Source organism: Podarcis cretensis, assembly GCF_951804945.1.
Source record: "Podarcis cretensis genome assembly, chromosome: 6".
In the NCBI taxonomy this organism is placed as follows: domain Eukaryota; kingdom Metazoa; phylum Chordata; class Lepidosauria; order Squamata; family Lacertidae; genus Podarcis; species Podarcis cretensis.
The window spans coordinates 46,736,182-46,750,533 of record NC_137175.1 but is presented as its reverse complement, the minus strand read 5'-3'; the positions used below and the strand labels follow the sequence as shown (position 1 = coordinate 46,750,533).

Here is a 14,352-nt window from a genome sequence, read left to right as displayed (position 1 = left end):
TCATATCTGAGTTCTTCAAAACTCCAGGATGAATATCCGGTGCTCCTGGTGACTTATTACTGTTCATTTTATCAATTTGCTCTAAAACCTGACACATCAATTTGTGGCAATTCCTTAGATTTATCACTTCAAAAGAATAGCTCAGGTGTGTTTCTCCCCAGTGCCTTTTGCAGCAAAAGCTGAAAGCAAAGAATTCATTTACTTTCTCTGCAGTGTTCCTATCTTCATTGAGTGCACATTTTACTCCCTGATGGTCACAGCTACAACAGCTCTCCTGCAGCTTTCTTCCTTCTAATGTACTTTTTAAAGAATCTATCATTTTTGTTATATCATATTATGTCCTACAAATTCCCGACTGATCAGAATTATTAAAATCTTACAAAAGTTTGTGCTCCCAGCTATTCTCCTGCGCTTGGCTATTTAGTCATGTTGGGATGCTTGTGCCTATATAAAGTGGGCTACTGGGGCTTGCTAGGTCCTTGCCAACATCTGGCCCTTCAAGGAAGTCCCGATCCGCAACACCAAACAAGGCTCTGGAGGAAGCCATATTTGGACACTACCAGGAGGCTCCACTTATAAAAAATGAGGGGGTTTAGCCTGGGGCAGAAGGAACGGAGCAAAGATAGGGTGGATATCAAAACCTCAGAAAGATGGGGGAGGAACCCCAGTGGAGACACAGGCTGGCATAGCTAGACCCCCAAGTAACAATAATAATAATAATTTATTATTTATACCCCGCCCATCTGGCTGGGTTTCCCCAGCCACTCTGGGCGGCTTCCAACAAAACATTAAAACATAATAGTCTGTTAAACATTAAAAACTTCCCTAAACAGGGCTGCCTTCAGATGTCTTCTAACAGTCTGCTAGTTGTTTTTCTCTTTGACATCTGGTGGGAGGGCATTCCACAGGGCAGGTGCCACTACCAAGAAGGCCTCTGCCTGGTTCCATATAACTTGGCTTCTCGCAGTGAGGGAACCACCAGAAGGCCCTCAGCACTGGACCTCAGTGCTGAACGATTGGGGTGGAGATGCTCCTTCAGGTATACTGGGCCAAGGCCGTTTAGGGCTTTAAAGGTCAACACCAACACTTTGAATTGTGCTCATAAACGAACTGGGAGCCAATGTAGGTCTTTCAAGATCGGTGTTACGTGGTCTCGGCGGCCGCTCCCAGTTACCAGTCTAGCTGCCACATTCTGGATTAGTTGTAGTTTCCAGGTCACCTTCAAAGGTAGCCCCACATAGAGTGCATTGCAGTAGTCCAAGCGAGAGATAACTAGAGCATGCACCACTCTGGCAAGACAATCCGCGGGCAGGTAGGGTTTCAGCCTGCGTACCAGATGAATCTGGTAAACAGCTGCCCTGGACACAGAATTGACCTGCGCCTCCATGGACAGCTGTGAGTCCAAAATGACTCCCAGGCTGTGTTCCTGGTCCTTCAGGGGCACAGTTACCCCAGAGAGTATGGAGACTTTGTGTTCCCTCCCATGCCAGAGGCCACTTTCAGGCTGTCTCCCCAAGCCCCCATTGGGTGGCACTAGGAACCTCATGGGTGCCTCCTTGGGGCCTAAGGAACCAATTTCCTCCCAAGCTGCCTCATTTGTCCAACAGCACTGGGAGTGCACCAGGTGGGAGGCCATGAAGTCAAAACCAGAGGTGAGAAGCAGTATTGCTTCTGAATATCAGTTTCTGCTTGGGTTCTGCTTTAGGGTTCCCCTACAAGCATCTGGATGGGAAACAGGATGCTGAACTAGATGGCCCATTGACCTAATCCAGCAGCCTCTTATGAGTGCAGAAGAAGTGTCCATTTTCAAGGTTGACCCTTCAAGAGCTCTAGTGCTCAGAAAAAGGGAAGGGTAGAAGTAGAGGTCCCAAAGGTTTTAGTTCACCTCCAACCATTCTTGGGTCAAGTTGCTCTCTTGGTGCTCTCCATGGTGCTGTGTCAACTGACCTGCCTTGCTGCCATTTCCCATGAGCTCTAATACTGACCAACCTTAAGGAAGCAGCGTCAGAATCACTAGCTTAGCCTTCAGCAGCTGTGGGGAACCTCCAGCAGACAGGCCTAATGATGCCCTCCAGGCCTTTCCATTAGGCTCACAAGGTTGTATTGAGCACGCCACCTGCTCTATACCTGACATCATATGTGTGTGGCTCAGGTAAAGACTCAACTTGGTGAAAAAGGCAGGGCTTACATGTGCCGCTGATCAACGGGGTCTGCAAAGTCCTACAGAGGCAAAGGAAAATGCTTGCCAAGTGCTGATGATCAGCTGGTTGTCAGTGCTTGCAAAGCACTGCTCCTTTATCCACACAGTTTGATTTCAAACTGTTTGGGCAAAGGAAAATGGATCAGCTGATGTGATTGTGATGTCAAGCAGCTGACAGTGAGGCCACCCATCAAACTTGGTCCACAGAGGGGGAGGTATGGATCTCCCCCACCCCTGGTCTTCAAAGAAAGCCATATTACTTGCTCCACACACATGCCCATCTCCCAGTGTTGCTGTAGTTCCTACACTATCGTCTAGAATAAGTACTGGAATATGGTGCAGGAAATAATATATAATATACTGAGAAATGATGAGGTGATAAGGTGAAGGCCACATAAGCACTTCTTATGGGCCTGACATCTCACGTTGCATCAACCAATCACACTTTATTCCTATTTGTTTGGCAATAGAGTCTGTACCATGACTACTTAGCAGGTAGCTGCCTCTGTTCTGAATGATAAACGTGTCAAGCTATGGCAATCATTCAGCTATTAGGAACTGAGAGAAGATGTGATTTCACACTTTGGGTGTATAATCCGCAGCCCCATTATCCAATCATCTGCAATATCTGGTGTCAGGATGATATATATTAATATGGTTTCATATACTATCTATTAACGGGTTGGAAAGCAGATAAGTTGAGAGCATTAGTCTGTACAAGACAACCACGCAGAGGCTTCTGAACATATCTTAACATTACAACGGAAGTGAAAGATGGTTGAGATTTATCATCAGGCCATATTTTATGAAAGAAAGAGTCGTCATTCACCATTAGCAACTAATTCAACTGATGAAAGAGTGTTCCCATTGGCTGTTGGATTATTTATGTGGCTCAGTTCCACTCCTGCCACATATTCACTGTGCAACCTGGGACAAGTTCCCTAAAATGCTCTTTGCAACAATGTGGCAGAAATTGGGCACTCCCTCTCAGTTTGAATCATGTTAATTATCCATTTAGGATTTAATCATAGTAGCCAACATGAAGCAAGTGCTCATGCCTCTCAGAATGTCAACCCTTCTTCAAAGGGGGAGCATTTTTTTACACACCCCAACTCACCCTTCATTTCCCAATCATCTTGTTATAAGGCTAGGCAGATATTTGTCCCTCCCCATCACCCACCTTTCTTATCCATCTTTCCTGTTCAGCCTAAGTTGGGAGAGGGCAGCATTAATCTCTCAGTCGCAGCACATACAACATACTGTTTATTCTTGCTGAGCACCACATCAGCATAGTAAGTTACAACTCAGCCTCTGTAAGACAATCCACTGAACGGCAGGACTCTCTTAATGTCACACTCAACTTGCTCTTTCCTATCAAATGCACAGCTGCTTGCCATAGATTGCTCGCATATCCTGTGCTCATTCCAGATATATTGTCAGGAGCACAAATAACAATAAGGTACCCCAACAAGCTGAACTTACCTACATTGGAATGCAGTCAAAACTGCAGATAAAAATTAAAATGCTGTTGGAATTTCATGCAGTTTTTTTAAAAAAAGCAAACAAACAGATGGCTGCAAAATGTGGAGAATTGAACTCAACACTGGAAAAATGAAAATGACAGATCTTCCTTTCCCTACTTGAGACAGGGCTTTTCCTGCTGTAGCCCCCCAGCTGTGAACTCCTCTCTGGAGAGAGGTCAGACTGCTCCATCTTTACCTAACTTTAGGTGCGCTGTAAACATTGTTTTTTTCTGCCTGGCTTTTGCTGGATTCTAAACTTCATCCTTTATATTTGCTTTTTTCTGTTTTAATTAATGCTTTCATATGTGTGGTTGTTTCCATATTGCTTGTTTTATATTGGCTATAACCCTGGGAGCAGGAAGGCAATTAATAATAATAACAGCACCAGCACTGCATCCATTTGGCAGCTTCCTCACATACACACATGCACCTGATTTTAGGGCACAGGAACAAATAGCAAGGTGCTTTGTTTTGCTGACACTTTACCAGCACTAGCTCCATTCTACACTACTAATACAGTATCTGGTCATAGTGCCATCAGGTCAGGACTTTGGGGCAAATATCCAGAGCCCCACTCAGCAAAATGAATTGGTGAGCCTCCAAATGCAGCAGGGCTGGCTTCGCACATTTGGAAGGAAGTGTGAAGTAATACACATTATCATCTAAAGAAGCGGAGCCAGAAGACCATTAAGTCCAGAGTCTAAAATTACTTAGCCGCACCACTGTATATAGTCCCCACGCTATGGCTAGCTCTGTTCTGCTGATATGCAGAGAATTTCACATGCTCACACTTTTCCCCTGCAAGGAAGAAGAAGAAGAAGAAGAAGAAGAAGAAGAAGAAGAAGAAGAAGAAGAAGAAGAAGAAGAAGAAGAAGAAGAAGAGGAGGAGGAGGAGTTTGGATTTGAGATCCTGCTTTATCACTACCCAAAGGAGTCTCAAAGCAGCTAACATTCTCCTTTCCCTTCCTCCCCCACAACAAACACTCTGTGAGGTGAGTGTGGTTGAGAGACTTCAAAGAAGTGTGACTGGCCCAAGGTCACCCAGCAGCTGCATGTGGAGGAGCGGAGATGCGAACCCGGTTCCCCAGATTACATGTCTACCTCTCTTAACCACTACACCACACTGGCTCCCAGTGTTTCTGCTGCCACTGCTCCTGTGTCAGAAATGTTCCGGTGGGGGCAGGAAGCAGGGGCATTTTCTTTTCCTCCTTTTAGAAGGGTACTTATGTGCTGGTATGCACAGAACGTATTGAATTTTAATTTAAACATTATTATTTAAATTTAAAAATATTATCAACTAGAGTCAGAGGCACCAGGTTGTCCCCAAGATTGAGGGGTGTACGTTTCATGCACATGTGATGTCATGTGAGTGACACACAAGTGGCATCACATCATCCAGAGAAGGTTGAGCACTTTGCTGGAGCTGGCTGGCTGCCGTATGTGCAGTGCGTGTGACTTTGCATGTGTGTGATGCACAACAGGCCCCTTTCCAACAAAGATGAAGGGGGCTGGAGACACATCAGCTGCCTAGAGTTGGCACACCTGGCTATAGCTAACTTCACCCATTCCCCATAAGCTTTGTTCTAGAGCCGATGGCAATATTTCCAGCTCCCAAGAGACTTGGGAGTAAATCACTTTCGGTTGCCCTGGGCAAGATAAAGCAACTAACAAATTCAATAAGTCATCATAATAAATAGAGTACAGTCCCCACATAGCTTGAAGATGTCGGACATGCTGCATCTCAGAACCCCTAAAACTCATTTCAAAAACACATACTATTTGGAAGCGTTCTCTTGCTCTCGCTCCTCTGGAGTGCTTTTTGCAAGGTGGGCCTGACATAGGCAGGTCTAACACTGGCATCCATAACAATGGCATAATCTACCTTGTTATTTGGAAAGGTTTTATATGTACTTGCTCCCTCTCCCACAAAGGGTCACTGACTGTACAAAGTATCCCCATCTGCCAAACAATTCAGAGAACACAATGAAAAGGGATGTTTCATTCAACAGTGGCCGTGACCTTCAAAGAATTTATGCAATAGTAAGAGTTGAATCGATGAAAACTCCACTGCCCACCAGAACTCTTTCAAATGCTTTAAACAGCCCACTGTGAAAGAGTCATCTGGATTTTTCCTATTTTGCAGCCCTTTGTACTTTGAGTCTTGTAAGTATCCATTCAGAGCAGAACTATTTGAAATGGCTGATAGAACTTCCAGAAAGAATGCGCGACAACAAAAGATATAGCAAGGCAGCTCCATATCTTATACTAGTTTGCATGTGGATGCGAGAACTTTGCAGCTCTGTATGCATACAGCAAGCAAAAGGAGTATTCAATTAGCACACACTTTACTCCCTCTAATATCCTGTCTCTCACTGGATGAAGACCACGAACTCAGATTCTGGTTTCTGCCAAAAACTTTAATGCTTATATCAGTACACTACATAGGCAATGCAACAGCTAAAGGCAGAGCAGGTGGTATGTCTGGCTAAGCAAGCTAAGGCATTGATCCAGCGAGTGACATATTCCCTTGGTTCCTGTTTTAAAGGATGGGGCAAGCACAGCTTTAGCAAGGGAAGAAAGAGACGGCTTTGGACTGGGTGGGGTCTGAGAGTGGGTGGGGTCTGTTTGCTGGTGTCACAGAGTGTGCCAGCCACTCCTCACACAGTCCAAAGTTGGCATTACCTCTTTATTATCAAAAACAGACTTGGAAGATTTTCATCTCCACAGACTTGGCTGAGCGTCAGGCCTAATGTCAGTTCATGACATCCAGAAACATCTGGATGGCCAAAGGATCCTCACACCTGATTTATATATAAACATAAGAAGTAAACCATATGGAGAGGCAATTGAACTTTTTTGCAGATATCTCTCCTCCAGCCAGCAGGAACCTCAGGAAATGCCACTCTGATTCCTCTTCCATGCTAGGAGTGATGGCATCATCTGCTGGTACAGTATTAGCCAGGATTATAAGCTTGGAGGCTTGGAGGACAGATACTGAAGATTTACCTCACTATTTACAGGTTTGCCCAATCTACAATAATATAAGAGCAGCCTAGTTCAAACATTTAAATATCCCAGTTGGGAAATCAATTGGATATTTGATTAACTTTTTATTAGAGGCAGGTTCCCCTACACCTCTGAAAAGTGGCCTGTTTGCCTTTAGAGTGGCAATTTTAAGGGGAAAGGTTTGTGGGGATTATAAATTAAATTCTTCAGGGAAGCAAACTCTTATCTGATAAAATGCATGGTTTTAATCATCACTTTAACTGTGTAAAGCATTTTATTCTCTGTTATGTATTTTGATTTTTTTTAATGGCTTCACCGACACAAATTAATATTTGTATTCATAACATATGGATCCATACAGTTGGCATGGCTATGGATTCTCTGTCTCCCTGGGGGCATGACTATGGAGGGTTCCTCCACTTCAGAATTTACCACTGCATTACAGCTGCTGTTTCCACCACTATGGAACTGTGAGACACAATTTACAAGGACATTAATCCACAGCACATGTATGGGGTAAGTTTCCATCCAAAGGATTTTATCTTGATGGATTTGTCTTCGAACTTCTCTGACACCTGGCAAAATGGCTCACGGTCTAAGATACTATGGAGACTTGCTGTGCTAAAAATGCTTCTGCTTCCTGCATTTTACATCACCTCCCATGGCATCCTTGAGAATACACCTATGTGCATATGTGACTACAGCCCACTAGCCAGACACCAGACTCTAGCCTGCTTTGTTTAGCAGGTAAATTAGAGCACAGGGTGGTATGTCTGCCAAAAAATAATAATTAAGCAGCACTGTGAACAATGCAACAAAATGCCTATTAAAGAAGGAACATCAAACTTCCCTCAAACAGTTTCTCACATCACTGCAATGCCGCAAGAGGATAGGTTTGAAGGCGAGGTGTGTGCTTCTTGACCTCTCAGTTTAGTGTCTAACAAATCCATGCACTTTGGAACCTCACAGCAAGAATCAACGCAGATCTATGAACACTTCCCACTTACCACATAAACTGCCTAACTTTTCAGCTAAAGGAAAATTTGGGAGTAAGCTTTTACTGAATCCATGGAATAGAACTAATTCTGAAAGCATGATCAGCAGGAGACATTGATTATTTGCAGCTAGGAAGGGGCTTACATGCTCTACAGGGGTCCATTTAGGGAAGGTAAGAAGGACATTTTTCTCATCACCCCAAGTTTTTCATACTCCATTCAATTAAGCGTGTGTGTGTGTGTGTGTGTGTGTGTGTGTGTGTGTGTACATGGCTCTCATCTTCTCATTTAACTCCAACAACAACCCTGTGACATAGGTTAGTCTGAGAGGCAAATACTGGCCAGGGTCATCCAGTGAGCTTCGTGGCCAAGTGGGGATCTGAACCCTGGTCTCCCTGGTCCTAGTCCAACACTCTAACCACTACGTTATGTTGGTTCAGTGTCAGAGAAAATAGATTGCAACACAGCAAAATCCAGTTGCTTCTCAAACCAGGAAAGGTATCCGCCCTCCCAAAAAGATTCTGCAAACACCCTGGATGTGTTCTGTACAGGTGACTAATAGCATGGCGAAAGACTGGGAAATGTATGTTCTGACATTTCAAAGGCTCTCAGCTTTAGTAGACTTACACACATAAAGATTTCATGCAAATAATAAAGTAAACTCATGCCTACAAAAGCTCAGGACACAATACATATGTCAAAAGGTATCAAATGATTATTTGTTTGTTTGCTACTCTTACTTCTAGAGAGAGGAAGTCTGCAGTCTTCTGCACATTTACCTGGCAGTAAATCCCATTGACATCAATCAGACTTCCTTCTGAGTGCATATGCTTGGAATTTCTCTGTTAGTAACAAATGATGCTTGCACCCTGTGTCTTGTTTTCATATGCAAATAGAGGCAGTAAAAAGAAATGCAAATATTTTAATATTTCTTTGACATCTTCAGAATACATAAAGAACAATATTAATTAAAATGATACCCTTGAAACGACCATTCAACGAGGGAGTTCTAATCCACAGCATAGGAACTATCCAAGGTTCTCAGCACTGGAAGCTGGCAGAAGAGAAAAGTCTTTGCCAGTTTTCCTGAATGGTCCTTAGAGCCGCTGTAGCCACAGTAATGTTGCTCATTACCAAAGTTCATCCCCTTTGGGGATGGAAAGTGGCTGCTTCTGGCATTTGCAGCCACCGGAAAGTATTTAGGTGACTTGCTGAATGCACCTGAGCATTTGCCCAAGTGTATAAAGTGTTGCTACTGAGAATGAAACATCTGGGCATGTTTCATGCAAGTATTGCCTAGTTCAGCTGAACCACAAAAACATCTACAGTACATGGAATTGTACGCCTAAGCAAACCGGTTCAGCAGTCTGTAGGTGTGGAAAGATCTAGCCTTGTCACAGGAGACCTCTGGCAAGCTACGATTCAGAGTAAAAAGAGAAAAATAATTCAATTCAAAGAAAGAATGCATTCCACATCCCAAGGGTTACTAAAGTTGCAGGTAGCTTTGTCGCTCCACCAGAAAGAGTCAAGAGCAACAGTGGGTGGCAACCTTATTAGGACCAACCTCTCCCTGGGGCTGAGAGGCAACGTCCCTTCAACACACACCAGAATTGCTGTCAAATGTGAGCACTTCCTGGATAAGGTGCCTGGCTGCTCTCCCCCTCTCTCACACCACCCTGGCCATTCTGCTCTCCTCCCACATGGAGTCCAGAACCATGCTGGGGGGAGGCAGATGGTGGGTGGCTTCAGCCTTGGCTGGCACAGTGATTCACAGCACATTTCCCCATGCTGCCACAGATGCCTCCTCACCCCCATCATCCATTGGAGTGGCACTACTCTGATCTTCTACTCTGGGGCCCATACCTAACAGTGCCACTGATACATACAAACACAGTTCCAGTGCCAAACTGGAAAAGAGCTCAAGAGCAGCTGCCTTAAGGAATTAGACAGAATGACAGCTCCAACACAGAAGAAGAACGTGGCAGGAAATCAACTGACCACTGACCAAATTAATAAGTAGTATTAAAACCTTTTTAAATGAAAGGCTGAGAGGTCGGGCACTGAACCCATCGTATCCGTTACACAATCCACAGCCAAACTCCACACAGACATTTGTGCAACAGGGGTTCATGACTATTAACCTAAAACAAGGGTAGGGAACGTCAGGCTTCAGGGCTGAATGTGACCCTCCAGGGCTCTCAAGCTGGCCCTTGGGACTTTCCCCAGACCATACCACATACCCCCCCCCCCCCGGCCTTGCCTCACACCCTCCTCAAGTGCCTGGCTGGAATGTGTCCTTGAACTCTGACAGATCCTCTTGCTTCCCTGGATGGAAGCAGGGAGGGTTTTCTGAGAGTATGTGTAGAAGGTAAAGTAAAGGGACCCCTGACCATTAGGTCCAGTCGTGACCGACTCTGGGGTTGCGGCGCTCATCTCGCTTTATTGGCCGAGGGAGCCGGCATATAGCTTCTGGGTCGTGTGACCAGCATGACTTAGCTGCTTCTGGCAAACCAGAGCAGTGCACAGAAACGCTGTTTACCTTCCCGCCGGAGCAGTACATATTTATCTACTTCACTTGATGTGCTTTCGAACTGCTAGGTTGGGAGGAGCTGGGACCGAGCAACAGGAGCTCACCCCATTGTGGGGATTCGAACCGCCAACCTTCTGATCAGCAAGTCCTAGGCTCTGTGGTTTAACCCACAGTGCCACCTGCATCCCATGTGAAGAAAGCATATTGCATAAATGCAAAGTTTTACATTCATTGCTGTGCCCACTTTTGCCTCTGGTGAAAGGGCAGCCTCCAGTGGCATGCTGCCCTCAGAAGGTGGATCAGAAAGGCATTTGACCCTCAGGCTGAAAAGTGTTTCCCACTCCTGATTTGAAATTTGCCAAATGCCACTTGCTCCCATTAGACCCATAGATACTGGTATTACAGTATAGAAACCACTGGTTTACATTGGAATTTAAAACACATCAGCAATGCCAGGTGTGCTGCCTTACACAGCGAGTCTGCCACATGAGTAGTAATTCCATGAACACAATTATTTTCTCTTAAGAGGAACACACCCTCTCTCATGATACACTTTGCAATTCCACCCAGCACTATTTTTAAAAAACAAAATTGTAGTGGGAGGGGGGATATGTTGCTGTCAATGTGACTGAGAATTTTTGGAATGAGAGATAGCCTAGTGCCGGATATTGTGAGGTAAATTAGGCCAGGGAGATGTCCGTCACATGCCCTAGAGCCAACTGCACCCCCCCCCCCAGGGTTAGAAATTACCACGTGCATTAGAAGAAGGTCTTTCCCCTCATGCTGGTTTATAAACTCTTTCATGGAGCAAGTCTCTCATTCTCCACACCCCCTCACCCTCCCACAGCAGCTTCTGGGATACACGCAGCTTGAATATTCTTCTCAGCTGTAAAATGAACCATATAATTCCCTCCACCCTTCTCCACGCTGAAGAACGCCCTCCCCACAATATCTAATGGCATCGGCTCACCAGCTTTCCCTCACACAAGTGGCAGATGCAGAAGGGGGGAGGGGAGAAACCCTGCTCAAAATATCATGGTTGGAAGGGAGAGGAAGGGTCAGCCTCCCCAAGGGAGACAGGGAGCTCTTTAAACACCCACAGAGACGCAGAAAGAGATTCTGTTCTCCTCCCTTTTCCCCGCCAGGGAGCAAGAACTTAGCCTGTATAATTATTGTAAAAACTACTTTAATGTTTTTTCCACTTAACAGTCGCTGGTGGTGATTTTAGCAGCTGCAGCGGGAAGGAGAAAAAGGATTGAATTGCAAATGATCCTGTGCAGTGAAAGGAGGAGATGGAAAAGGAGAAGAGGAAGCTCACACTCACTTACCTTGAAGAGGCGCAATATGTTGGCCACCATGATGGAGACGGAGCTGCCGGAAGCGCCAATCACCCCAACCACACGCTCTGGCTTGGTGATGATAGGTGGCCCACCATTGACACAGCGCACCTCTGTGCTGTCCTTCTCAATCAAGGCCTGGACAAAGGTGAGGGACTGTTCCAAGGCATGGGTATCTCGAGAGCAGGTGTCAAGGATACGAGCCCCCAAGGTGATATTGGGGAGTAAGTCAGGATCGTTGTTGATGCGATCTAAAGCAAAAAGCATAGCCTCTAGGCGGTGAATCCCCTTCTCTTTCTTCAGCTCACCACATGCCTTGCCCTCGGAGCCCCTCCCATGAACAGGGAAGAGGCCTCCAAGGGTGATATCCCCATCAAGACGGATAGAGTTCATGTGGGGATGTCCTTGACCTTTCGGTTTAGCTGAGCTGACTGGATGATACCACCAGTCACAGCAGACACTCAGGAATAGACAGAAGGAGAGTTGCTCCATGCACAAAGATCCCCAGTTCTTCCCAATCATTGCCAAAGACCCCTTGAAACTCAACCCTTCCAACCTAAAGACCCATGGAGATCAGGGACTCTTGTCATCAAAAACCACTTAGCTTTGCTGGCTTGGAGACTGGTTCCACATTGAACTCTGGAGAGGGGATAGGAATAACCTTCAAAGGGCCAATACTGAAAGGGGAAACTGATCAATGGTCTTCTGGAGGGGACAAACCATGGTTCTTTTCCCTGTCGCTTTTCTGTCAAGATTTCCAGTCTACTCCAGTATCCATTCCAAGGCAGGTGGTGAAGAAAGTGCAGAGTTCGGAAGCGTTTACAAGGTCCCCTTTTCGGTCCTCTGGAGGATTGCAGCCAAGCAACTAAAGAAGGGCTTCAGGCTTTGCATAACTTCACATGGAGATGTATATCCCTTTTGTTCCTTTCTCCACAATCCTTGAAAGGGAAAGAGAGAAACAGAATGAAAATCAAATGGAAGCATAAAAAAGGACATTAGCTATTCAGATCTTTTTATCAGGGAGCTTGACAGAATGGTGTGAGTTATTGTACAAAAAGCTCCAGGATTCACTTGATCAGTTTCATCACCTTTATTTCATTATGCTTTGAGAGAGACCATGTTTGTACAAAAGCAACACAGAGAGGGAGGGGGGAGAAACATTGTTTTTGAAGATGCCTAACCTCTGTATCTCATTCACAGATTTGAAGCAGGTTTGCACTACTGAGAACTTGCTGGGCTACATAACACACCCAAATCCATGAAAGCCAACCTTTGCTTTCCCCTTTGGCACGAAAGGATGAATAAATTCATTTTACCTTGTAAGTGCTTATTAACAACCATATTTATAAAAAAAAAACCAAGGGGGAAAGGGGAAAGGGGAAACATTTGCCTGCTTTGTTGATTTCGAAAAGCTGCTCATTCCATCTGGCAACCAGAACTGAACAGCAAGATTAGCACACAGTGAAAGTACAGGAAAAATATACAAACTCATTGAATCAATACACCCATCTAATAGATGCAGGATAAGTACCCCAGAGAAAATGGGTAAAGTACAATTTTGTACTGGGCTGATTTGGCATAGAGCAGATTATGTAGTGTTCATCATCAGGGCAGCTGAATTCCACTGCCAAAGAGTGAGAGATGTAAGAAAGAAATGCAGTCTTTCATTGGCCATGGGGCTCAGCTGCTGTGAACTTATTTGGAGGGTTGAGAGTGGCTACTTATATTGAAATGAAGGCAAGTCAGAGAGACTCATTTCCTTTCATCACATGCCAAAACATTAATGACTGTCATGTCCCCATTATCCAGCTGCTAGATAAAAAAGTGTCTTTTCCCCTATTGACTCTCCTGTCTCCTTAAGTCAGCAAATGAGGCCCTCCTAATGGTCCCTGCATTGGATGAGATACAAAGCCTGGAACCTGGGGAAGGGCTTTTCCAGTGGTATATGGAACTCCTACCACACTGGGGTTTATCTTGCCAACTCACTCCATTATTTTACATAGGTAAAGACCCAACTCTTTCTCCAATATTCAAGAAAGCGGTAGAATTGTTCTGATGAATTTGATGAGTTTTCCCATTGCACTTTTTTAATGAAGTTGCACCTTATAGCTGTTGTGATTATAAATATATTTTCTTTTAAGTGTGTACTTGTTTTATCTGTGGCTATTAAGATGAGGGCAGGATATAAATATTCATATAAACAATAAGAAGAAGAATACCATCATAGGAGTTGCCCCATATACCAAGTCAGATCATTGGTCCATCAAACTTGGTAATCTCTGCACAAGGCTTGGGCAGAAGGTAGATCTGAATCTACAGTAGATCTCTAAGTAATTTCCAGTAGATCGGCAAGGCATTTTTGAATTTCTGAGAGCAGATAAATTATTTTCCCCTGCAGTAAATAATATTGCTGAAGTGAAGAGAGTTTGGGATGACTAGGAGTGGGGGTTTGTGTGGAAGGGCTGTGTGCTCTATTCAGTTCTGACACTCAGAACGAATCCCCAGGCTAAGAATTATTTAATGGTAAACAAATGTTGTTTGCACCTTGCTCAGTTTTGTGCAAGAAGTGGTGGCTCAGGATCTTGGGGGGGGGGGGGAAGGTTAGTAAAACAACGACAACAATATAGGTACTGAAAGCCTGAAGTCTAGCCACTCCTGCTCTGCTTTGGCTGGCAGTGGCCCTCCAGGATTTCAAGCCTACCTGAGTCTTTCTCAGTCCTACCTGGAGATGTCAGGGCCAGACCTTGAGATCTTCACATGC

General features: G+C 44.8%; 1 protein-coding gene across 2 annotated transcripts in view; it reads right to left on the bottom strand.

Annotated features, from left to right (window-relative positions):
- GRM4 (glutamate metabotropic receptor 4) overlaps positions 1–14,352 on the bottom strand; it is a 300,197-nt gene that overhangs the window by 234,315 nt on the left and 51,530 nt on the right. The window contains exon 2 of one of the 2 annotated variants that reach the window (XM_079980860.1): positions 11,583–12,529. In XM_079980860.1, the coding sequence (XP_079836986.1) occupies positions 11,583–12,113 (531 nt within the window). In that variant the 5' untranslated portion in view covers positions 12,114–12,529. Of the gene's footprint in view, positions 1–11,582; positions 12,530–14,352 lie in introns of those variants that run through there. The other variant, XM_079980861.1, reaches the window with a different exon arrangement.